The sequence below is a fragment of the Carassius gibelio genome, chromosome B24, assembly GCF_023724105.1.
Source record: "Carassius gibelio isolate Cgi1373 ecotype wild population from Czech Republic chromosome B24, carGib1.2-hapl.c, whole genome shotgun sequence".
NCBI classification, from domain to species: domain Eukaryota; kingdom Metazoa; phylum Chordata; class Actinopteri; order Cypriniformes; family Cyprinidae; genus Carassius; species Carassius gibelio.
Window position 1 is genome coordinate 19,809,111 of NC_068419.1, and position 27,206 is coordinate 19,836,316.

The following is a 27,206-nucleotide window of genomic DNA, read 5'->3' on the forward strand; positions in this document are numbered from 1 at the left end:
CCTGTGCATTTGTGAATCTTGAGTGCATTTGTAAATGTTGTTTGCATTTCTGAATTGTGTGTGTATTTCTGATTTTTGTGTGCATTTCTGAATTTTGTATGCATTTGTGAATCTTCTGTGCTTTTTAAATTTTGTGTGTGCATTTGTGAATTTTGTGTGCATTTGTGCATCTTGTGTGTGTATTTATGAATCATGTGTGTGCATCTATGAATCCTGTGTGTGCATATGTGACTGTAGTGTGTGCATTTATCTTTATTGAGACTCTTCTGGCTCCATACTCTAGACCTCTGCTCTCATAAATATTAACATCTTCTGCCTGTTATTTTTTGACAAACATTAATTTTGTGATATTCAAATGATGTAAATGTGGAAACATTTGGATCGTAAGGTAATAATTAGCTTTCTCTTAGCCAGCAAGTATTTAGTGAAGTGACTGATACCCATGAATGTGTTATGCCAATGATTTTAGTTCTAATATTCCAACCGACAGCCAGCTTAAGGTTTTGACTGATGTGATAAAGGGGTGGAAATGTGTTTCTGATTTTGATTTTTTTTTTGCTTCTTTTGCAGAATGACATTTATTTCATGGCTTAAATACATTATTTTGTTACTCAGAGACTGACAGAAACTGCTTGTCAAGAAGTGTTACATTTAACTGAAAAATTTGATACCGTCATATCCCTAGTCCAGTGTGAGATTATGCTTTCTTTAGTGGAGGAAAGTATGAGAACACCTAAGATATGAGATGGCTGTGCAAGTAGAAAGACTGCTGACTGACTGCTTTAGCTGATGACAGACCTCAGCAGAAATTCAAGTGCATCTACATAAAATGAGTCAGCGGTGAAAACGCTCTCTAATCGTTCTTAATCACTGTCAGTCTTTGTCATAAATGAATTTGACTCATGTTTGACATTTGACATTATATATCTGAGATATTGTCCTCTGAAGGAAATGACATACAGGAAGTGCATTGCTTTCCCTCCCTCAGCCGTGTCTGTGTGTTGTGTGCTAGATTGTTTCATACGAACTGCAGAAATGTACGGGTTTTTGTGAAATATTCTAAAGTCTTTGCTAGGACTAGTAGATCTCGCCAAACATGTTTAATCTAAAGCCATTTTACAAGATTCAGAAGCTAAAAGTTTGGTTTCTTAATTATTATTATTTTTATTTTTTTTTACTTTAAAGCAAGTTTCCTTAATCAAATTCAAATGTAAAATACAGTAGAAATTGAGAAACAAATGACATGCATGTTTTAGGCTGTGTTAATGATTATATTTACTAGGGCTGTCACTTTTGTGAAAAAATCTTTTTTGATTTTAAAGAGATAAGTGTTCATTGAATCGATTGTAAAATCGATTTTCCATGTAAAAAAAAAAGACATTTCCTTTTTCAACGTCAAATAACGGACGAACGTAAAGAGAGCGCTGGAAACGCACAAGTCAGCAATATTTCTTATTTATTGGCATGAAGTTTCGTGCAGAGTAAAAAACAGCAACAGGAGTGCAACATTCTCGAAAAAATATATATGCAGTGGTGACGGCTGCCATAAGAAAAGAAAAACAATGCAGGCTTCAACCCGGCTGCATTTATGATTTAGGCAATTCAAAAATCTCCAAGATTATTTTAAATAATGATTCAATCCATTTCAAACAACTGTTCAAAAAGAAAACGCGCTCCGACCGCATTGATGTCCCAGCGACACTCAGGTACAGCTGTGCAAGGTGAGGGTATTACTGCCAATTTTCCACCACGAAAGCCAGTTGCTGTCAGCTTACAATGGTCCTTTTCATAACTCAGAATCTCCTGTAACTAGATGCGTGTAAACACGTCTTTACTTTGACTTAACATTGAAATAATTTGCGCCAGACGCTCTATTTGCGTTTGGTTTGAACGCAGCATAAGAGGTCGCTTTCGACGTCACTGGGTCTTATAGGCGCATAAAATTGCTGGTATTTTCTGTCTAGCTTTCGCAAGGCATACTGCGCTTTGGGAATTCTTTATATTCTTTTTCTGCTTGTTTGTGACAATATTTTTTAATTCCTTAAATATTTTCAAATTAATAGTGTACATATTTGGTTAAAATCGATTCCCTATTTTCATTTTCGAAACTTTTTTTGGTTGGTCCAATCGATTGTGCAATCGATTTTCGAACTAAAAGTGACAGCCTTAATATTTACATACTACTGTTAAAAAGTTTGGGGTCAGTACTTTTTTGAAGTTTTCAATATTTTTATTTATTCGATGAAAACTACTGTACAAACTGTAAAATTGTGGAATATTATTACAATTTGAAATAACATTTTCTGTTTGAATATATTTTAAAAGTAAAAGTAATATTTCTATGATGCAAAGTTGAAATTTCAGCATAATTACTCAATGTTACATTTTCAAAATTACATTTTCAATGTTAAAAACAGTTGGAAACAGTGATTTATTTCTATATTTATTTTCATTATTATTTGATAAATAGTTCAAAAGAGCAGCATTTTTCTTTTAATACAAATATTTGTTTACATTATAAATGTATTTCCTGTCACTTTTGATTGATGCGTCCTCAGTGAATAAATACATTTCTCCAATTGAAAATGAATGAATGAAAATAATATAATTCATTAATTAAAAGAAACCTTTGAATATGTTTTACTTTTTAGATGAAACATTAAAAGATTTTAGATGAAATAATTTCTATGTTGTTGTTATGGAGGGTTATTTAAGAGATGTTAACATGTGTATTGGGGTTTACCATATTCATAAGTGACAGTGAGTGATTGCAATCTTTGGGAAGTTTAATGGGCAAATAAAAAGCACTTTAAAATCATTGCATTATTCATGGTTTAGGGTAATCTTGTAATAATTAAATAATATTGTGTATGTCATAATTACCCAACGGGCTTTACTTAGTGTCTCTTTGCTGGTGTTTTTTTTCACAAATTAGTCTCTTGTTTTTCATGTGGAGTCTTTTTTAGAAGCAGTTCTACCCACATCCATGCTGATGTTTCTTTGCCTACTTTCTGAAGTAGGTCTGTAGACAGTCTGGCCTGCACTTATCTGCACACACATGGACAGCTGAGCTCTTTCAAAACCACTTTCTCAGATCCACTCTTGTAGGTCAGCGGATGCCCCTCTTTCTTTACCTCCCACTTTTGTGCGAGTGAATCATGATATACTGTCCCCACTATCACATTTCCTCTATTATTTTATCATACTTTCAGTATGACTAGGTTTTGCTGCAGGAAAGCATCTTAAAACTGATTTATTGCTCTCAGAAAACATCAAAGATGAGCGTGACTGATTCCTCAATGGAGACGTGTGATGTGGCCCACATATATTGCTGCTTTATTCAGTATTGTAGCCCTGGAAACCGCTGATAATGCCAGAAAGGTGCTCTGAATGCCTTCATGACGTGTGGAATATATTAGCTTGTCAGCATTATCCTTCTCTGTCGACGCTGATTTGTGAAATATTCTAGATATTTGTGGAAAATGCATGTATGGTTTAATACGTGATTAACCATTTATTTACTTTTTAGTTTTTAAAGGCTAAGTAACAGTAAGGGTTTTAATACTTCTGGAAGTCTCTTCTGCTCACTAAGGCTGTGAAAATGTAATAAAAAATACAGTAAAATCTGTAATATTGTGAAATATTATTATGATTTAAAATATCTTTTTTTATTTTAATATATTTAAAAAATGTAATTTATTCCTGCGATCAAAGCTGTATTTTCAGCATCATTACTCCAGTCTTCAATTTCACATGATCTTCAGAAATCATTCTACTATGCAGATTTGCTGCTCAAGAAACATTTTGTGATTATTATCATTGTTAATATTTTGTGGAAATACTTTTTTCTGGACACTTTGTTGAATAGAAAGACAAAAGTAACAATATTTATTATTGAATCTCTGATAAGAATGGACCAGTGTATGCCTTTCTATGGGTCAGTTATTTACAGCTTTCTCGATACATTTACACCTGAGACGATCGCAAACAGCAATGGCCAGGTATAACACATTCAAAACATTACACCAGAGCAGATATTCAAATATTAAAATCTTTTGTACCACTCTAAATGACTTTATTGTCACATCTGATCAATTTAATTCATTTTTACTGAATAAAATAATTAATTTCATGCAATAAATAACCCACCCACCCCAAACCTTTATATATTTTTGTGTAAATGGCATTCACAATAAATGTTGTTCATTCAGATGCTTAAACATGTGGAACTCAGTTGACTAGTTTCCAGATAAATGTCGGGAAAAGATTAAAAGTGTGCTCTTTACAGGAAGCACATAAAACCTCAGCATTTGAAAAGGATTGTGGGAATGGATATGAGTCGTAAAGGCAGCAGGAGGGAAGCCTGGGGCGCTGGGCGGCTCTGTTAAAGACTCGTCGTTGAGTTGTGTGAGATCCTCCTGTGAAGCCGTCATGGGAAGATCAGTGAATGTTCCTCAACGTGAGTCTGCACACGTGGATATGTGTTTCAGACAGACGACAAGGCCTTGAGGCAAACCTAAACCCTGCTTTGAGGAGTCTGACTCTGCCAAATAATCGACCGTTTGAAATTCGAGAGTGTTTGATCTTTTGTGGGAAACTTTGTGGTCAGAACCGTCACTCTGATAATATCAGTTTTCAGATGGACTGCAACACTATAGAAAAATCTTTGAACAAAGAACATACTACTACTACTACTACTAATGATGGAGAAAAAAAAAGTGGATATGAATGAATATTCAGCTTTACATCGCAGGATGTAAGTGCAAGTGATAAAGTTTCAAGTAAACTTACAAAAAGTAACTTTGAGCTTCGGAATGAAATACCTTATTTAGTTCAACAAAATGTATTACACATGAACATTTAGGCTACAATGGCCTGACATAAACTATGGAACAAAAAAAGAAGAAAGAAAGTGAGAAACATCTCAGAATTTATCGTTCATGCAATGAAAGTCATTGGTAACCAAATTAGGTTTGTTACCAACATTTTTCAAAATACTTTCTTTTCTTTTATTTGGTGCAAAAGAAAGAAAATCATACAGGTTTGAAACAACATGAGGGTGAGTAAATGACGACAGAATTAACATTTTTGGGTGAACTTTAATATTTTATTATTATTATTATCATCCATTTAATATTTTATTATTGTTATTATTATTAGTAGTATTAATGAATAGTACTTTAAATAAGAAACTAAAACTGATAGCAGTGGCTGTAAATGTCTTTATGAGTCTTTCATTCTTTAGTTTCATTCAAATGGCTGATTCTTTCAGGAATTAGTAAATGGCTCACTTTATTAATGAGTCTTTTGAATCGTTGGTTCATACGATTCGTTCAAAACGTGGATTCATTCAGAAACTAAGCACTGCTGTGTTGCTCGAAGATGCACAACAGTTCTGATTTTAAAATTAAACAGATTTTTTTAGTTTGCTAAATTGAGCAAAAACACAATATTAATTTACTGAACTGTTGTAAAAAAAAAAAAAACATTTAAACTTGTGATGTTCATGACATATATATATATTATTATTTTTATTTTTTTAGACCTTTCATGACTTCATGAATTTCAAACGTAGAACTTTGTCAGCACATCAGACACTGCATTTATATTGTTTAAAGGGACATTGATGTAGTTGTTTAGGCAAAAGGACCGACACTTGAGGGCCAAATGAATCCGAATTGAAACAGAATCAGGCTGTTTGTATGCATAATCATTATGCTAATGGAACCTACTTCAAAAGACTCAATGTGCTATAAACAAATCAATCCTCTCAAACCTCTCTCTTTCTTTTGTGAAGCCAAATGACCAACATAATGAGCTGAATGAAGGAGAAATGTTTTAGCGACAGCTCTTTTAATCTGCACAGTAAGCGTTAGACGTCTAAGTCTTTTGCACTGGTCTGCAAATCTCTGAAGTAATGAAAGGAATAGTCCACCCCAAAATGAAAATTTGCTGAGATTTACCTACCTTCAGGCCATCCAATTAGAACAAGGTCAGAACAGATTTGGAGAAATATAGCATTGCATCACTTGCTCGCCAATGGATCTTCTGCAGTGAATGGGTGCCGTCAGAATGAGACTCCAAACAGATGAGAAGAGCATTGCAATAATGCACAAGTAATCCACACCAGTCCAGTCCAATAATCAATGTCTTGTGATGTGAAAAGCTGTGTGTTTGTAAGAAATAAATCCATCAGGACATTTTAACTTCAAACCATTGCTTCAGGCTAAATATCATGGGTTCACAATCAATAATATTGCTTTCTCCTGTGAAAATCATCTTGTCTGAATCAGGAGAGAAATATGCACAGAACAAGCACTGTTTACACACAAAAACACTAGTCAGACTAATTTATTATTATTATTATTATTATTATTATTAAAATTTTTTGTGAGAGGGCAACAGTGGATGGAAATACTTCTTTGTTTTTGTTTATTTTTTCACTGGAAGGAAGAGTTATTATTAAATAAGAACTCATATTCTTGCCAGAAAGGTTTTCGCTTTTCAGCAAGATGCTAATTGATGGACTGGAGTTATGTGGATTACTTATGGATTTTTGTGATGATTTTATGTCAGCTGTTTGGACTCTCATTCTGATGGCACCCATTCACTGTAGATGATCCATTAGTGAGCAATTAAAGTAATGATAGATTTCTCCAAATCTGTCGATGAACAAGCAAACTCTTAATATTGAATGGCTTGATCGTGAGTACATTTTCTTTGAAAGTCGTATTTTTACCCCAAAATATGTTATTAATAACTAACCCTCATGACATTTCCAACCTTTTAATAATAAAAATATATATATATATAATAATGAGCTGTTTGTCACACTTGGCTTGGCTTTAGCTGTTGTTTAGTGGCCTTTCATTAAAGCACACAGACATCGGGCAGCTGGTAAACCCCCCCATTTCAGACCTCAGCTGTTTTCTTCCTGTGTAGCCTCTCTTCCCTCGAGTCTGCTCTTTTCTCTGTAACATCGCTACAGTAAGGCGTCTCCCCTCCTCCCTTTATAGTGCTATGGAAACGAATCCCGACCCTTGAGCATCTTGGAGGGCGGAGCTTGATTTCTGCTAATTATGCATGGCACTTCCCGCTAATCAGTGTAGGATACGTGCCCAGATTTTTCTCCCTCCCAGCAGTTTTTGCGTCAATATTTGCTCTCGGTGTTTAAACACATTTGCAGACTTTTAACTCTTCAGTCTGTTTAGCTCAAGTCTAATATTCTCCATTGACTTAAAAAGGTTATTTCTCAAGTGTTTAAATCGAAGTCACATGAATATGAAGCGTGGAGAGGTTCGGAATGCTGCAGTGAGATGTTAGAAGTCTGTGTCTCGCACGAACAAAAACTGTTCTCAATTGATTAGTGTCTTTATGCAGTCGAGACGAGGAGGACTTATTCCCATGACATCACTGCAGCTGCCGTATGTTGTTGGGTAAGGAACTGCCACATGAAAGGGAAGCCCTTATGAATATGCAAAATGGGGGTGTGGCTGATGAATGTGTTTGGAGATTGTCTGATGACCTGAATGGAGATCAGAATTCAGTTTAATTAGATTTCATAAAAAAAAGGTTTCAAATGGTGAGGAAAGGGCAATTTGATGACATAATATACATAATAAATTGAGTAGCTTATAGCTATGTTATATCTGTTGTCTGTCTTCCTTCAGTGTTATAAATTGTATCTGGTTCTGTTATCATATTGGGTAGATTGTGTGTAATGCATAGTGTGCGTATTAGTGTAAATGTCAGAAAGGCAGGGGGGCGCTGGCACAGATGGCATCACAGTCAGACCTGCTTCCTTACCAGCATGACACTCACACACTGCAGTAGGAAAACCAATCCTCAAGATACTCAAGAGTATCTGAAATAAAGCCTCCAGGATTCACTCAAGATGTCCCAGATTAGACTTGGTTACCGTTAGCTGATCCTTCACTAATTAACATAGCAACTTTATTAGGACAGTATGTGCTACTTGCTTAACACCTTTGATTTTGTCAGCTGATAGCATAATCTGAAAACCAATTGGTGTTGAAGATGTGGTGCAAATGTTAGCAGGGCTGCACGATGTGTTGTTTAAGCATCGATATCGCGATGTACGAATCCAAATTAGTCACATCGCAGGATGTGCGATGTAGGCTGTCGTAGTTGATCTGTTATTCATTAACTGTACGGGCCAGCTACTCCCCGGCCCTTGACGAATGTGATTTGCGGATTAATTGAACAGCTTAACCATCATAGAGGGAAAGTTTATCATTGACAGGACTGAAAAACACATGCAAGTTTAACAGGGCAGAGAGAGAGAGAGCGCGGGACAGAGAGAGAGCGTGCGAGAGAGAGACAGAGAGAGAGCGATACGTCTTCAAACAACACGAGCGCTGTCTTGCTCTTACTCCCTCACGCATATTAATCAATTGACACGATGGTGTCGATGTTTAAATCATTTAAAATGAGAATGTAATTGTGCTCACCCCATGTTTTTTTATGAAAAAATATCGCAATATATATCGCAGAAAAATTAAATATCGCAGAAAAATAAAATATCGCAATGTCATTTTTTCCCAATATCGTGCAGCCCTAATACACACTGTAAATATTGGTGCTATTTATAAAAAAAAAAAAAAATATATATATATATATATATATTTATATATAATATATTAGGGGTGTAACGGTTCACAAAATTCACGGTTCGGTTCGATACGATTCACTGGTGTCACGGTTCGGTTCGGTACGTTTTAGATACAGCAAAAAGAAAAAAATGGCAGATAAATTTCCTTGATTTAAAAAAAATGTTTTATTTATTAAAACTAACAAAGTATGTTTTTTTTTTTGTTTTTTTTTTACATTGAACAATGATGGAGCTATTCTTTACCCATATTCTATGGTGTTTTCTTAGCAACATACTGTATAAACAAAAACAGCTCCTTATATAAAAAAAAAAAGAATGTAATATTGTTGTAGTAGTTATGAACAAATACAAAGATGTAACCTTTTATATTGAACTCTATAACTCTTTATATTGAGTGTGTTTTTACTCAGTTGGTTCTCTATAGGGCTTATGTTTTTTGGAACAAAGCAGGAATTACTGTCTGGCTGAAATGGGCTCGTGAAGGAATATTGTAACGGTATGTATATATATAGAATTCAAATATACTATATTTCATCTATCTTTCAGTGAAGAAGAACCGTACAGCGGTTAGGCAAAGCTAGCAGTCATAACTAGGTCTTGTTTAAGAAAATGGTATCGGATCGGTCTATGGGTTCATGTACTTGCTGAAGCCAGAATTTCTTGTGGTATCGATGATATTTCCGATATTAGTATCGGAATCGGAACAACTCTAGTTATGGCTTCGTTGAACCAAACGTGCTCCATTAGATGTCGTTCAGTGGACCCTTATCTTTCTAACTAAACCGGGATTTACAGCTGTGGATGTGTTTATGTTTCGTTATTACGACGAATCTGGTATGTACTGCGTTTCCATTATTCTTGTTTTATGTGTACTGCTTACACAAAAGTAGCAAATACAGTCTTTATAAGCTTTCCATTGAAAAACAGCGACTGGTCGTCGATGCTTGAGGCTTAGATCTTTATAATGATATATAGTATGTCAAGATTAAATTTGTCCCGTTTCATTTAATCTTTTCATAAACATTGACCCGTGCGAGTTGAGGGGCATTGAGGACCCCCGCGTCGGGGTCCAGGCTAACAGGTTAAACATGAGAAACCAGAGTTAGTGTCGCTTTCAGTTAAAATAACAACTTGATTTTCTGTTATAAAGCAGCTCTCCAGTGTGGAGCTAGCAAATTATACAATGTTTGTATTAGTGCAAAAAAAAAAAAAAACTTTTTAATAAAGGTATAGTTTGGTTTGCAGAGATCAAAGCTTAATCCAGCTCAGGACTGTTTTGATTATCATAACCTTACAGGGTATTTTAAGTATTTTGAGATTAAGGGCCCTACAATACACCCGACGCAATGCGACGCAAGGCGCAGCGCAAGTGTGTTTGCTAGTTTCAGTCCGGCACCGTTAGCATTTTCCCATCCAGTGCCACGTCATTTAATTAGCAAATGCATTTTTAATTGTTGTGTTTCTCTGTTTTACTGAGCTTTCTACTGGCCATTAAATATTACAGTTATTAAGTTTCTTCACTGACACACAGTCAGCATATGTGTGAAGCTTCATTGAGCTTGTGTTGTTGTGATCAGGCACCTGTTAACACCTCAGCTCTGCACAGATTCTGATCTGAGCTCTAATGCCCTCAGCAGGTGCCGCTGGCCTGTTTTCTGCCCACACATTAACACGAGTCACAGCTGCCACACCACACTGGCACACGTCGCACTGTTTGGACAGCTTGCTCACCATCGCACACAGGAAGCTCTCTGATATCAGCCGTGCAGATTAACCAGCGCCTTTTCATTGCATTTTAGTTGGAAGTGTGAGAGATTCTATTGATTTCTATTCTTTGACGGCTGAGTTACCCTTATCTTCGGCTAATTTTAGCTGTGAACAATAAGCATGTAGAAAAACTGGCGTAAAGTTCAGAATCGGTTTAAACAAACCTTTCATTTCCAAGTAAGAGGGAAATTATTATTTTATCTGAAGTACGCCTGCTCATTTCATTTCACAGTAATATTGTGAAATATCATTGCAAAATACTGGTCTTCTATTGTAAAATATTTTCAAATGTCTTTCATTTCAGTGAGGCAAAGCTGAGTTTTCAGCATCATTACTCCCCCCCCCCCCCCCCCATCCCCCCCATTGTTGGCTTGTGTCCACCTGTAGCTCCAGCTGTCCACTTTCCTGTGTGTTTGCCCAGTGATAGTGCAGCAGTGGTCAGGAGGAAGCACTGAGGGATCGATCGTTCTCCTGCTGTGATGTTTCCTGACAGGGCTGTGAACCCTCAACTCTTCTCACCACACAATCTTATTTATCATTACTTTCCGCACATATACCATGGCCCAGTCATATTTCATCAAATATAACTACTTTGTTCACATCTGCTCATATTACCATGATACGATATCCCACAATTAACCAATAATTTACTTCTAAATCTATTCATCTATTTTGATGTCATGAGCCAATCACATCTTGTCTCAATCAAATCCTTATAGTTAAAATCAAGTCATGCCCTGCCTGTAACTTTTGCTTACATGTACTATATATTAGGGATGTGCAATTAATTGAAAAAACAGTTCGATTTCGACCTCCAACGATTATGAAAATCCAATAATCGAGATAAAATGATGTTTCCGCCCCATTCCACTCCCCTTTGCAGTGCTGCACTTTCGTTCCTCCGTAAAAGCCCAATTTTCCCGTGTAAATCAGTAAAATCATGCAAAGTGACATTTGCAAAATGGGACGTGCTTGATTTATCGAAGTATATTTATTCATGTTTTTAAAAGTGTGAACGAGAACGTGTTAAATAATTGTGCTAACAATATTGACCAAAATAATTGTGATCATGATTTTGCCATGATTTAGATTTTTTTTTTTTTATACCTTTTTAATGGTTAAATTAAATTGTATTAATCAAAAGCATGTTAAATTAAGTAAAATAATTTAACTTAAACAATTTAACAGCCATTTGTAAAAAAAAAAAATAATAATAATAAAAAAAAAATATCTAATTTATTTTTCTCTCTCTCTCTCTCTCTCTCTCTATATATATATATATATATATTGTACTTAGTGTATTTATACTGTAATATAAGGTAACTACATGGGGTAGGGTTAGGTTTAGGGTTAGTACCTAGTTATTACATAGTTATTGTAATTGCTATAATAAGTACATAGTCTGTAGATGAGGAACAGGACTGTAAAATAAAGTGCTACCGTAATATGTTTCTGTCACAGTTTTTTTTTTTAATTTAAACAGAACTTTTATTTTGATGGAATTCATCCAAAATCAGGCAAATTATGTGACATTCGAAATTAAACTTTAGTTTTTGATGACTGGGTTCTACATTTTCCTCAACATTTTCCACATTTCAGAAATCGTAGAGCCTTTTTTAGGAGTGTTCCTGTGGCAAAGTTTGCCTATTCATCCAATAGAGTGTTTGTGAGGTCAGGCATTGATGCTGGATGAGAAGACCTGGCTCACAATCTCCGTCCCTGTTCAGCCCCAAAGGTGTTTGATGGGGTTGAGGTCAGGGCTCTGTGCGGGCCAGTTTAAGTTCTTCCACACCAAACTCATCCAACCATGTCTTTGTGAACCTTGTATTGTTCACTGGGGCCTTGTTTCCTCTTCACTGGAAGTAAGGGGCCGAGTCCAACCCCTAAAATAACAGTCCAATAGCATTATCCCTCCCCCAGCAAACTTTACAGCTGACACAATGCAGTCAGGCAGGTAACACTCTCCTGGCATCCATCAAACCCATACTCACCCATCAGACTGACAAACAGGGAAGCATGATTAATCACAGAACAGGTTTCCATTGCTCCAGAGTCCAGTGTCAGATTTCTTTACACTACTCCATATAGTGCTTTGCATTGTACTTGGTGATGTGAGGCTTGCATGCAGCTGCTCAACCATGGAAACTCCTTCCACAAAGCCCGTCACACAGTTTTTGTGATGATATCATTGCCAAAGGTAATTTGGATCTCTTCAGCTATAGAATCAGCAGAGGGTTGGTGACTTCTATGCACCATGTGTTTCCGCACTCATTGACTCAGCTCTGTGACTTTACCTGGTCTTCTGCTTCATGGCTAAAGTGCTGCTTTTCCTAAACATGTCCACTTGCAGTTGACTGTGGAATATCCAGCAAGGATGATATTTCACAAATTAACTTGTTGCAAAGGTGGCATCATGTCACAGTACCATGCTTGAATTCACGGAGTTCTTCAAAATGCCCATCACCCCAGCCCCAACACACACACACACACACACACACACACACACACACATATATAATTGCAGACTGCATGCCTAGGTGCTTGAATTTAAACACTTGTGGTGATGGGTATGATTAAAACACCCGAACAACCTATATAACTTTCTTCTTTTGAGCAAAAAAAAAATTGTTGGTGACCAAACCGTTGACTTCCATAGTATTGGGGTGGGGGTGGGGGTGGGGGGGGGGGGGGTGGATATACAATGGAAGTCAATGGCTACCGTCAACTGTTCGATAACCAACATTCTTCAAAATATATTATTTTGTGGTTAACAAGAAAGAAGCTCATACGTGATTAGAACAACTTGAGGGTGAGTAAATTAGGACAGAATTGTATTTATTTCTTTATTTTTTGGGTGAACTGTCCCTTTAAGGGATGTATCCCAATACTTTTGTCCATATAGTGACTGATTAGGGATCTAGAAATATAGTTAAATGTTATACACATAAAGTGACCAAATACAGTCGATACATGCTCATAGAGATGTAAAGAGGCAGTGCTGTTGGCTGGACCATTAATAGAGAGCAAGTCTGCTATCCTTTATCTGGCGTTTCCATGGTACTGCTGCCCAGGCGACGGGCGAGGACGCAACGACATGACAGAACAAAGTATTAACACTGGCTAATTACTGCTCTCCACCCCGCTGAACACACACACACACACACACAGCATCATCCATATCCATCAGGATGCACTACATATTTACTTGATTTGTTAGTTATCCACGTCATTGCTCGAATATCTCAGTTTCAAAAGAATGATGGCCCCTTTGGATTTGCAATAAATGTTTCTGAGACTCTCTCTGAGAGAATCCTGTAAGGTTTACGCAGAGGAGGTGTTTGAATGAAGCCTAGGTTCTCTCTGGTGTAGGAAACACAATTGACTTTCCTTCCTCTCTAATGGCTGCAGTGCGTCAGCGTGTTCACTGCGCGATCCTTTGATTTATTTAACCCTTTCTGAAAAGCACTGCTGGAGATGAGGAGGGTGTTGGCCGTTCTGCTGAGAATAAGTGTGTGGTTTGTATCCCGATGCAACCACATACACTCCTCTGCTCTTTTCTTCATGTTCATTAAAGTAATAGTTGACTGCCATTCAAGTTATGTAATCACTTACTTACTGCCACGCAGCTTCATACCTGCATGTTTTTTTTTTTCTTCTATTGTGGAGCACAGAAGATTAGCAGAATGCTCAAGCTGCTCTTTTCCATACAGTGACCAGGACTGTCAGATCTGGTATTGAGTGTTATTGATATACTATTATAGCATTTATTAATATTTTGAATTGGCTTTTATTTATATATTTTTAAGTTGAATAATTAAAATGATAATTAAATTATATAATTTTGTTATGTTTATACTATTTGTAATTTCTATATTTCTTATTTTAAGTTATTTGCATTTCAATATATATATTTTTTTATAGTTGTATTACTTAAAATTTTGGTTACACTGTAAAAATTGTTTTACAATTTAATTTTCATTTTTAGTTTTAGTTAACGCCATCAAACTTCAAGACAAGTTGGGGAAAAGTTATCACTTAAATCTTGAATGAAAATATGAGCACTATAGTGGATGGTAGGATGTTTGGTTAATATTATACAATTTAAGATCTAATTTGTGGTCTTGCTGCTTGAAAAAAAAAAAAAATCTAATGTGACAAAGCCTTAACTCATTTGGACTACACACATACACTACTGTTTGGGATCAGTAAGATTTTTATGTTTCTTATATTTTTCTTTTCTTAAAAAAAAAAAATAATAATACCGTAAAACTTCAAATAATAGCCCGGGCTTCTATTTACCCAAACCGCCGAACTGCACCGGCTTGTATTTGAGACCGGCGTCTATAAGAGACAGGCCTTTAATTTAGTGTTGAGATGTTCAAGCATGACAGCAGGAGGTTACCACATTATACTACGTTTTATTTATAATTCATTTTAATGTGTTTAACAAATCATTTAATGTAAGAAATGTCTTTGGCTATTGGCAGCATAAAAAAATATATAAAAAACGAAACGATGTGACAGCAATGGGCAGAACAATAGAAGTTACCGCTAAAATCCATTGAGCATATGAACTTGTTGCCCGAAACATATCAACAAGAAAGAATGATGGCTACCCTGTAAAACAACTGCAATCATGTGATAGAAAATTACTCTATTCATCACTATCATCATCCCCGCGATCCTCAATTACAAGTTCATTGGCGAATTCCTCCTCCACATCGCTCTCTCCTCTACTTCTCCCTCTCCAGCTTCCGCTAACTCTGCCTTGCTTGCACTAACAGCTCTCGCACAGTTGCGCACGGCTCTCCCTCTTTGAAACAATGGTGATCCTCACTTCCATCAGAAGCTACTGTCAGGCCACATACCTAAGGATAACATCCTTAAGTCAATGAAATATATTATCTCCTCTTTCTCCCTCGCGCGCACACACACGCGCGCGCAAGCATACCTTAAAGGAATTTTTCAGCCGCTCCGTATCCAGCTTTTCCCACGCTTTAAACAGACCAGGCCTCTATTTGAGACCGGCCTTTATTTACCCAAACCTCTCGTCACACCAGGCGTTTAAAAGAGACAGGCGTCTATTTGGGACTCGGCTATTATTTGAAGTTTTACGGTAATAAAAATTAATGCTCATTAAGGCTGTATCTATTTTTTTTTTTTATTACTAGTGGTCAACCGATAAATCGGCTGGTATTTGGCATTTTTCAAATATCCGCATCGGCCGATAAGATTTTCTGCTTGGCCAATGTGTTTGAGACTTTTATTTTGAATTGCACACAGTGCACACACTCTCTCTCTTGTTCCTCGTCGTTATTAACAGTTCTGTCTAATATGGATAGAAGCATGTCTAATAATCAGATTTAACGGTTAAACAACGGAACTAATGTATACAGACTATATTATAATGATTGATTTTATATTAGGCCTATTAGTAGTAGAAAAGCAAACATAATACTTTCTCTTTTGCCGTCAGCATTAGGCAAATATGCATTAATATAATTGAAACAAATCTTTAAATGTGTTCCTGTGGCTCAGTTGTAGAGCATTGCGTTAGCAACACAAAGATTGTGGGTTCAATTCCCAGGGAACACATGTTAGGTAAAAAATGTTAGTCTGAATGCTCTGTAAGTCACTTTGGATAAATAAAACGTCTGCTTAATGCATAAATGTAAATGAATGACTAAGGAACATTTTGAATTGAATGATTTAAACTTTAAACTCTAAATTTTAATCATATTTTCATTAAATATTTATTTATTTGTGAAAAATACTGTCATCTAAAGTATAAGTAAGTATGTTTCTTTTACATATTTATTTTTAATCCATTGTCATATGATTTAAAATATATTTAATTTTAATAATAATAATTTTAAAAAATTATATCTGCTTTATATCGGCTATCGGCCTCCCTGCTTTCCAAGATATCGGCATTGGCATCAGCAACAGCTGTCAAAAAACACTTATCGGTTGACCACTAAATATTATTGCAATTTAAAATACAAGTTTTCTATTTTAATATACTTTAAAATATAATTTATTCATATGAAGCAGAGCTTAATTTTCATCATTAAGTCTTCAGTGTCACATGATCTTTCAGAAATCATTCTAATATGCTGATTATATTCGATGTTGGAAACAGTTGTGCTGCCTAATATTTATTATTATTATCATGATTATTATTATTATTATTTTATTTTTTATTTTTTTTGATGAACTGTGATACTTTTTTCAGGATTCTATTAAAAAATGTAAACAAAATTTAAGAACTGTTTATTTAAAATATAATTTTGTTACAATTTACACTACTATTCAAAAGCTTGGGGTCAGTAATTGTCTTTTTGTTTCAAAGAAATTAATACTTTTATTAAGCAAGGGTGTGTTAAATAGATACAAAGTGTTTATATTGTATAAATTGTTATAAATGTATATATAATATTATATATAAATGCTGTTCTTTTAAAAATATTTATCAAAGAAAAAAGTATCACATAATTTTTTTTTTTATAAAATTTAAAAAAATTATTATTTATTAATAATTACTACACGGGAAGTCGTGGTCTAATGGTTAGAGAGTCGGACTCCCAATTGAAAGGTTGTGAGTTCGAGTCCCGGGCCAGCAGGAATTGTAGGTGGGGGGGAGTGCATGTACAGTTCTCTCTCCACCTTCAATACCACGACTTCGAACCCCCAACTGCTCCCCGGGTGCCGCAGCATAAATGGCTGCCCACTGCTCTGGGTGTGTGTTCACAGTGTGTGTGTGTGTGTGTTCACTGCTCTGTGTGTGTGCACTTTGGATGGGTTGAATTTAGAGCACAAATTCTGAGTATGGGTCACCATACTTGGCTGAATGTCACGTCACTTTTTCACTTTAAATTAAGCAGTGCAACAGTTACATTACTGATAATAAATCAGTATATAAGAATGATTTCTGAAGGATCACGTGTCACTGAAGACTTGAGTAATGTCTGAAAATACAGTGCAGTGTCAGAGAAATCAATTATATTTTAGAAAATATTAAAGTAGGAAACTGATATTAGAAATTGTAATAATATTTCACAATTTTATTATTATTATTATTATTATTATTATTATTATTGTTATTATTAGTAGTAGTATTATTTCTGATCAAATAAATACAGCCTTGATGAGAATAAGCAAACAAAAACAAAAAAACAATCTTACTGATCCTTTGACTCTGGAACAGCAGTGTTCATTCATTCATCCATTCATCAGACTATCAAACCCCTCTTCTCATGGCATCTGCAAAGCTAAAATGGATGAGGTTTTGGCCCAATCTGTTGTACGGCCTTCCTTCAGACCATCCCGTGTGCACACAATTGAGCCGTGTTTTCTTTTTCTACACCACACCATTGTTTACGCAACAGCTTTCAATGACCGCCAAAACATTAAATCCAAAGAGAGGATATGATGTCGTCCCCTGAAAGGAATTGGGCTCACAGGAAGTGTGATCGGGGCATGTGGCAGGCCACAGATGGCACGTTCTCATCAGATAATGACTCAAACAGAAATACCATCACCATCCAAATGTCTGTCCCAGTATGCTTTGGGCACAAGGGCTAATTGAAGATGCAGACGCTATCTCAACGATTTTTTTTATCATATTTGATTTATTGACAATCCTTGCACGCATGCACTGAATGAACTCTTTGTGCAATGTAAAGGTTGAGAGCAGGATTACAGTGAGGAAACAGCACTCTGTCACTTCCTGTAGTCTGAGGATGTTGTTTGCTGTTTGTGTTGAGTGGCCACCCTGTGTGTTTGTGTGTCCAGTTTAGCCTGTTGAGGACCACTGTTGTCATTCTGGGAACTAAAACTAAATCTACGAAGGGTTTTTGATCATTTAAATAAAGCTAAACTGAAATATGAATGACGTAAAACTTAAATCGAAAAATCTGAAAATAAGAAATGTTCTAGCATGCTGATGTTAAAATTAAACCAAGTAAAGATTGATTTAGTTAATTGAAATTGAAATGCAAAAATTGAATGTAAAATCTGAAGCCAAAAATAAATGAGAAATATTGCCAAGGGAACTATCTGAAGTAAAAGGCTTAAGCTGAAGAACTAAAAATAAATAAATAAATAAATAAATTATTTAAACTAAAATAAAATAAATAAATAAAAAAAGACTGAGAACCTAATAAGAAGAACAGAGGCACGTAACAAAATGACTAAAACTTAATTCAAATGAAAATCTAAAAATTAAAACAATAAAAAAGTTTTCAAATATTTACAATTCTATAACAGTTTATAAATAATAAAATGACATCAAGGATGTGAGGAAGGTGTGGTGTTTAAAAATGATTTGATCTTTTCAGTCTTTTCTCTGAATCTGGCTCACAAAAAATGGTCTGAATGATGTGTAGTTAACTCACTAACTCAATCATCTGGTTACAGCGGTTTAGATTCATTGTAATCGCATGGGAAATAAAGAACAGCACTGAATTTCAAGAAATTAATTGAAGCAATTGAAAATGAATTTTCATTTATAAATAAACTTTTCCTTAAACTGCATCAAATAGAAAGACAGAAAAACACATCATGCTTTTTTAGAAGTAACAAATGTGGTCTCGCTCCAAACTCAGTGTTGTTGTGACCATTCAAATAAACAGATTGCGGTTTCATTCTGCTCCTGCAGTGCTGTACAAATACACACTTCACCTTTAACTCTGATGATGGAGATGGATTGCTTTGTTGATGTTATGATGGGCTTCATTGTGTCTGTGCAGTTTTTCAGGCACATCTCATTTAGTTTCATTAACTGCCCACATCGTTTCCAGAGCTGGGAGGCAAATCAAGTTTTTTCCTCTTGTACCAGCCAGGAGAAAAAGAAATCAAGAAACCAAGTCCAATTTAAAGTTGCATTTCCTTTCTTCATGACAGGTATCCAAATGGAGTGCTCTGGCTATGATTTAATTATAATATTGAATACTGAATGAATGCTGTGCATTATATAATATACATACAGGGGGGTCATGCAGGTATTCCTTGAGGGGGCACAAATTAATTGGGGTGGGCTTATGTTTAGAGCTGAAACAACGAATTGATTTAATCGATTAAAATCGATTATTAAAATAGTTGTCAACTAATTTAGTAATCGATTCGTCGCTAAATAAATTTTATTTGCCATAAGCGGCTCATTTCGTGCATATTTCAAATCTGCGGTGACCAAAGTGTGGCAGTAATGAGCCACCGGAGGTTTTACTCAGCCAGTACAGCAGGTGAAGTAGCGAATAGCCAATAGCTGGCCTCGTTTTATGTCACGTGCTTCCCGAACAGCGTCTCTGCAGCATTCAGCGGGAAGTGGGAGTACTTTACTTTGAGCCTTTAAAATGAAGAGTAACCTGTAAACTCTGCACTACTGAACTGTTTAAGGGGCCGTTCACATATCGTGTCTTTTGCGTGCTCAAGTTCGTTATTTCCTATGTAGGCGCGCAGTATGCACTCTCATAATGGAAGCGACGCGGTCGCGACACGCACGCAGTGCGATGCGCCCGTTTTTCCAGGCGCGTCCACACCGCATCCATTTATCCTTTGCTGAAATTTCCGGGTCTTCATGGAGAGGGCACGTCATGGTTGCTTAGCAAAGGCAGACGCCTCAGGGGCGCTTCTGCCCGAGCGCTTTGGAAAGAAGGAGAAAGCGGCGCGACTAGCGTTTTCCACGCGTTTTTAGGTGCGATATGTGAACGGCCCATAAGAATTTTATTTGTGCAGATTCTCTAGTACAAGGTTGTTTGCAAATGTTTAGTCGTAAAAGCTGATAACATTGCTTTTTAACAGTTAACATTTAAAGCTTTACAAAATGTTATGTGATCAGTTTGTCGTTTACCAGTTCATAATTCAGACTTGCAGCCTAATTATGACTGAATGAGAGAGGTAAATGTTTGAGTATATTTAAAATGCACTTCTTTTCTAAGTATTCACTGCTCTTTTTCACACAGCAGGTTTTTTGTGTGTGTCCCAATTTTTTTTTTCTGGACAACCTTCTGATGGATTTTACTTTAAATTGTGAGTTCCATTCAGGTTTCATGCCATTGGCACTTTTTTTCGAAGGATTGTTTACAATTTCACAGCATAAGCTATAAAGCTTTTTCCCAGTAAATAATAAAATACAATGCACTGCAATTTTATTCTGTTTTATCCTTATACTTCGTGAAAATATTTTCTCAAAGATTCCTTAAGCTTTGTTTGGGATGTTAAACTACTTTAGGAGCTCTAAGGACTGCCATGGTGAAAACAATATTTGAAATCTCCTTGTGAATTTTGCTAGAGTATGGATCAGTGTTTTGATTGCAGAAGAGTTCGACAAAGGATTACTAACATAATAAAACAACTCCAGGTATATTTTTGATGAGGATATGACAATGCAAAATGGTTAAAATCTCTTAAAAATCTATGCTGAATGATAAAGACCCTTTATTAATAATTTACTTGGGGAAAAAATGGAAAAAACTAAAATATAAGTACATAAACCAATTAATCGATTAATCGTAAAAATAATCGACAGATTAATCGATTATCAAAATAATCGTTAGTTGCAGCCCTACTTATGTTAGTGTAATCTGTTAATTGTATGCTAAAAAAAACAGGCATTTTTTACTTTAGTACCAGATATGTACAGAAGAAAACACCGGATCACGAGCTGATCGCATAAAGAATGTGTGCACTTCGCTTTGAAACTTTAACTTAATTTTTTTGCGCATTAGCTCCTCCCACTACTGAAAAAACCCATCAGTTCTTAAAAGCTGAAAAAAATCATAGGGAAATACAACAAAGTATATTGTTTACATGTAGCGCGTCAATTCTGCATGTACGTAAGACTCTCGCGCTCTCTCTGCTCTCACCAAAGCGACGGCGAGTGGTGCGCCTTTACAGTAGAGTTTACGGTACGTCAAACACAGGTACGCTGTGCATCCATTGAGATGAACGGAGAAATATCACAGATCGCTTTACGGAGAGTGAAACACTGAAGCCTAAAGTCAGAGAGTGTTCGGCGAGTGAACATATATCTGAGCTAAACTTATACTTAGCCTCCAACGCACACACTTGCGAGTAAAACCTGAGAATTTATTAGCCTTTGGCTAATATCAGACATAAGTTAGTCGCCAGAGTAAAGATTTAGTCGCAATGTAGAGGGTTGGTTTGGTCTATTGGTCCGTGCAAAGCTACTGTCCTGGCATGCATTATACAGCGTGCTTAGTTGGGTGTGTGGATCCATGGGGATCATTTCTATTCTATTGTTATATATAGACTCGTCTATATGCAAAACCGCAAAGGAAAAACTTCAATTTTTCGTACATTTGCTGTTGTGTGAAAGTACCGTTAGCAGTCTGCACTGAAATGGAGTTGATCATCTCTGTTGATGTTCATCGGTGAGATCTGACACGGCTCTCTCACAGACTCTGTTAGTGAACAGTCAAGATCTGCAGAGAAGGAGAAGCAGACTTGTGTGTTGAGTGAGACATCTGTCAGCATCAGCAGAGAGCTCACTGAACACCTCCATCATGCTGCATGTGACTCACACCCTGGAGACTTTAAAGTGCACACAACTAAAAGTTAAGAAACCTTCTGGAAAAAACAAAAGCCCTCCATTTTAAAAGCAAATCACAATCTATGTATCTCTCTCTCTTTATCTCTCTATCTATCTATCTATCTATCTATCTATCTATCTATCTATCTATCTATATATATATATATATATATATATATATATATCCAATAATAGTCAATAATAGTCAAAAGTAGATAAAAATATTATGACTCTCTTAATCTGATATGTGTTTTGCTCAGAGCAACCATCTGCATGTTTCATGAACATTATGAAATTAAATCATATTTTGGAGGCTAAAAAGGTCAATATTTTTGTAAAAATGTTGGCCACCATTGTATTTTTTTAATTTTATTTGTGTTAATGAACAAGTTGAACAGATTTCCTGAGATAACTGTGACACTGACTGAAAGTATTGTGTTAATGGAACGGATCTCAACACTGTGGAAAAGAGCAGCTACTGTATGTCTTCATAAAAGAGGAAGTACATATTTCACAACTTCCTTGAGTAGCTCATGTGACAAGTAGACTTTTCTGATCCTGTCATGTGGTTTTGTGTCAGTGTTTGGTATTGAGTTTAATGTCCAGGTGTGTGTGTGTGTGTGTGTGTGTGTGTGTGTGTGTGTGTGTGTGTGTGTGTGTGTGTGTGTGTGTCAGCAGCTGTGCCAAATACACACGTACTGGAGGATTTATTGTACAATTATCTTGCTCTTTTATTATTTTATTTTCAGCTTGTGGTTTTGGATATGCAAGTCTAACCATATATATATATATATATATATATATATATATATATATATATATATATATATATATATATATATATATATATATAATTACTTTTGAATATTACCAAATTCATTTATTTATCTCAATGTTTAGACAAAAATAGCATTTTGTTCTAGGTTTTTTTTCTTTTTTTTAAAGGTATAGTTCACTCAGAGTTGAAAATGGTCATCATTTACTAAAGCCTCTCCCAATTGGCAGATAACAGATAGAGAATACAAATGATTTTATCGAATGATACAGATGATCGGCTGATACATTAGCTCATCCCTAAAACTAAAACCATAAAATATGTTTAGATCTTTTTAATATTTTATTTCAGCTGTATGCCATGGGAGCATTTATCATTATTAACTTGCTGAAGTAAAATAATGAACTAAAACAGAAATATAAATTTATGGAAAACTATAGACATAGTTAAGAAACAAAAACTAATAATAATTAAAAAAAAAAAAAAAAAAAACTTAAAAAAACTTTTCAGTGAAAATGTTAAATTATTAACTATTTAGAAAACTATAATCATTTTTTTAATATCACTAAAATAAATAATTTTAATATATATATATATATATATATATATATATATATATATATATATATATATATATATATATATATATATATATATATAATGTGTATCAAATCAGTGATTCACTGATGCTCTGTTCCTGCCGACCTCAAGGTCCTTCAACACCACTGCAGTGTCAGTCTCTTACTGCTCTTGACTGCATGATGTTTCTTTTAGTAAAATGTTATATTGTTGTTTATGGAGTAATATTATGTAGTACTAATAGTAGTGTTTTTTCTGATCATATCAGAAATTATTATTGTATGTTATTGTTATTTTATGTTAGCTATTTTGGTTTTATTTATGTCTTAGAACTTTAAAAATAATATACTATCAGTTTTTTTTATGGTATGCTAATATTGATCACCCCTTACTGCAAATGTAGAAAAAATGTGTTTGTGTCGGCATAGTCAGGTCGACTGTCTGGAGTTCAGGAAGCTGTTTTTCCAAGCAAACCAAAGCATCTGTCTGATTCTGCACAAATCATCTTCCATACGCATAGTAGATGGATCCCATGATGCATTAGTGAGCAGACATTGGCTGTCCTCTTCATGTGGCTTTGCTTTTCTCTGCTGTTTCTGGAGTGTGTTCTCTCTCTCTCTCTCACACACACACACACACACACACACACACACACATGCCTGTACTGAGCTCGGCTGCCCTCATTCATCCTCATGTTTTATTCGCATACAGTATGCAATATTCTAATCAAATATTAATTCTATTACTTAATACAATAACTCAAATAACTTTATTTAATTTTGATTAAACCATAAAAAAGGAATAAAAAAATGTAAAACTCTGAGCTTGGTTTAAAATTAATTATAATAAAAAAATAATAATATAAATACTTAATAATGAATAAATAAATAGGGTGCTAAACACTTTTGCACATGCTTTAAAGATGTTATTGGCTGTGTGAAAGCTGTAGTGTGTCCTGAGTGTGAGGAAGTGCTGGGCTGATCAGATCAGACCCCCTCCGAACACTCGAGACCCTCTTCACAATATACACAGGGTGGGTCACAGGAAGAGAGGAAATGACTCAATCCCATGGAAAACTCTACTGTTACCGCACACTCTGCCATGAGTGTGCACATTCTTCCAATAAGACACATTAATGTTAAAGCGTACGTGTCCAGCTTCTCTGAGATTCACCGTTCTCTCCCGGCCTTTCCTGTTTTCATCCATCTTCCAGGTCTCTCTCCCACACAGCTCCATCTTTTATTAATCAGTTTTCCTCCTCACCCCAGAGTGCTCCATGCGTCTCACGGTCGAGAATCCTTTGAGATTCAAGTGGCTCTTCCGCATAAAAGACGCTGCTTCAAAAGACTGAGAACACAATGCAGCGGCCGTTTCTGAGCCAGGTTTCACTGTCAGGGGTTTGTTAGAATTCACAAATCTCAGCGCACATGATGCAGCTGACACCTGACCACTGCAGATAGAAATAAAGACGTGTGCTGCAGGATCGGCTGTTTCAGGTTTAGAGGCTGTGAACTCGGGGCTCCTAGTTTCCTGCTCAGGGTGTGTGCCTTAGCTCTTTCCTCTGATGACATCATGCACGCGCGTGTGTGTGTGTGTTAGTCACGGCAAGTTCAGTGTGGGGATTTGTGGGAAATCTGATCAGAAGGAAAGTTTCAAGTCTCTGTATTTATGATGACAAAAAAAAAAAAAGTATATATATATATATATATATATATATATATATATATATATATATAGTACATTTTATACATTTTACTATATTAGCGGCCTGAAGGTCTGGGTTGTAAAATTAAATTACATTTAATTTAATTTAAATTAAAGTCTCTCTGTTGATGATGACTGGAGTATTGGTGGTAGACAAAATACATAAATATTACTACAAGCTATACAAATATAAAAGCAAACACAATATGTATTTTGTAGTATATATTACTGTAAAATGAAATAAAAACTACTGGTGGAGGAAGGGTTATAGTCGAACTGTTCTTGAATCCCACAGTCGCTGGCTCTGCCCCCTAGTGTTGGCATAATCACGTAACATGGTTAGAACATACTATTTTTACAGTGTTTATGCTGTGCAATGAATAGACATTTTCATTATGAAATGATGATTAAAATACATCAAACACAATTTATTTACACAGTAGTACAGTGGTGTGACAGTTTCAGACAATATAATATTATTATTATTTTAATTACTATTATTTTTGCATAACATATATATATATATAACATATATATATATATATATATATATATATATATATATAAAAGAGCTGTAATAAAATAAAAATCAAAATATAACATTATTTAGTTGTATTAGATTAAATAGCTTGATTCTTGCTTTGGCAATCAACTGAAATCTATTTTAAATTGAAGGACTAACATAACTAAAAATTACTGCTGATTATATTAAAAAAAAGTCAAAATCACATAAAAATTAGAAAGAAATTCAAAAATAAGAAATTCTGAATAATAATACATATTGTAATAGTACATAAATTCTACGTAAAAGAAACCGTTCTCAACACAGTCAGAATTTTTCTTTCACATATCCCCGTATGCTATGTGTTTGTGTTTTGGCTCGCCGTGACTAAATGATTTCCATCATTCTGTCAGAAATAGAAGATTCTTTTTTGGGTTGTTAATAGTAAAACTAGAATAGAAATTGAAGCCTCACTCTTAAATAATAAATCGTCTTTCTCTTTTTCTCTCCTCAGAGCTCAACATGGAGTACAATCCTTCGGACCACCCGCGCGCCAGCACCATCTTTCTCAGCAAGTCTCAGACAGACGGTGAGAGACTCCATGTCTTCTGACGGTCTCCCCGTAAGCTTGAATGCTGGAGGGGAACGTTAATTAAAACTAAACGGCAGTCAGGACTGCTTCGGCCTGATCCAAACGAATCAGGAGGCGACCGCACAGATGGCACTGACTTAGTCAGACCGAACATCCCCTCCTCGGAGAAGACTTGAATAATAGTTTGATTTAACACGATTCCCCTGGGTGCTGATACTTTAACCGTCAGCTCTTCTCAGAGGGGGATATTTCTACCCAGGCTAATCATATGATATTTGTCTGGTTTCTCAGTGAATTGTTAGCGTAACGTTTTGTGACTGTGGTCTCTCAGACGTCTTGTGATTCTAGAGACGGTATAAAGGGGAAATTCAGTGATATAAACTAAATTAGTGGAGTATGGACTGTAGAGACAGGAATAAGTAAATGCCGGCCTTGTTATCCATGCTCAGATTTAATTTAGAAACCTTTTTGTTTTTCAGTTATTTTACCCAACAAGAAAGGTACGTTTGATCTCAGCCTGTTTGTTAGTCTGCTGCTGTGTTGTGTCGAAGCTTTATAGATTCTAAATGTCTTTAGTTTCAATTTATGTTGCAAGCTGTTATTTGTTCAGGAATCTTCTTCGAAGCGTTAGCTTGTTAAGCTACAAGCTACTTCATTTAACTGCACCGAAGCTACACTTTTGTAGATAGCTATGCTAAAAGCTAACCAAAAGTTGCTAATTATTTTGCAGCTGCTTAATGGGGCAACAGATTAATATCATTAAATATAACCACAGCGGTATTTTCAGACATTTACACACAGTTTAGCATCATTGAGGGGTAATGCATGTTGACAGTGTCTGTGAATCTGTCCATTTGTCTGGCTGTGCAGCTGATTGTTTAGATTCATGTACGCTTTTCTGTCATCTGTAGATCTCTAGTGCTGTAGTTTAAATTAATAGGTATGATATTGATGAAAAATAGTCAAACTGCTAATATATGAGAAGAAACACTAGCTTTCATATTTGTGTGTGTGTGAAGGGCTCCAGGGACTTTGGTAAAATGTCTATCCCACATGACCGCACACACAATGCCTCTTCACTTACACCTGCAGTCTCAGTTTGGG

At 35.5% G+C, this 27,206-nt stretch overlaps 1 protein-coding gene across 4 annotated transcripts in view; it reads left to right on the forward strand.

Annotated features, from left to right (window-relative positions):
• The window catches only part of LOC128013055 (cyclin-Y-like), a 54,995-nt gene that overhangs the window by 12,131 nt on the left and 15,658 nt on the right, over positions 1 to 27,206 (forward strand). For 2 of the 4 annotated variants that reach the window (XM_052595778.1, XM_052595780.1), the window contains exons 2-3: positions 26,025 to 26,099; positions 26,582 to 26,602. In XM_052595778.1, the coding sequence (XP_052451738.1) occupies positions 26,025 to 26,099; positions 26,582 to 26,602 (96 nt within the window). The remainder of the gene's footprint in view (positions 1 to 26,024; positions 26,100 to 26,581; positions 26,603 to 27,206) is intronic. The other 2 variants (XM_052595781.1, XM_052595779.1) reach the window with 1 other exon arrangement.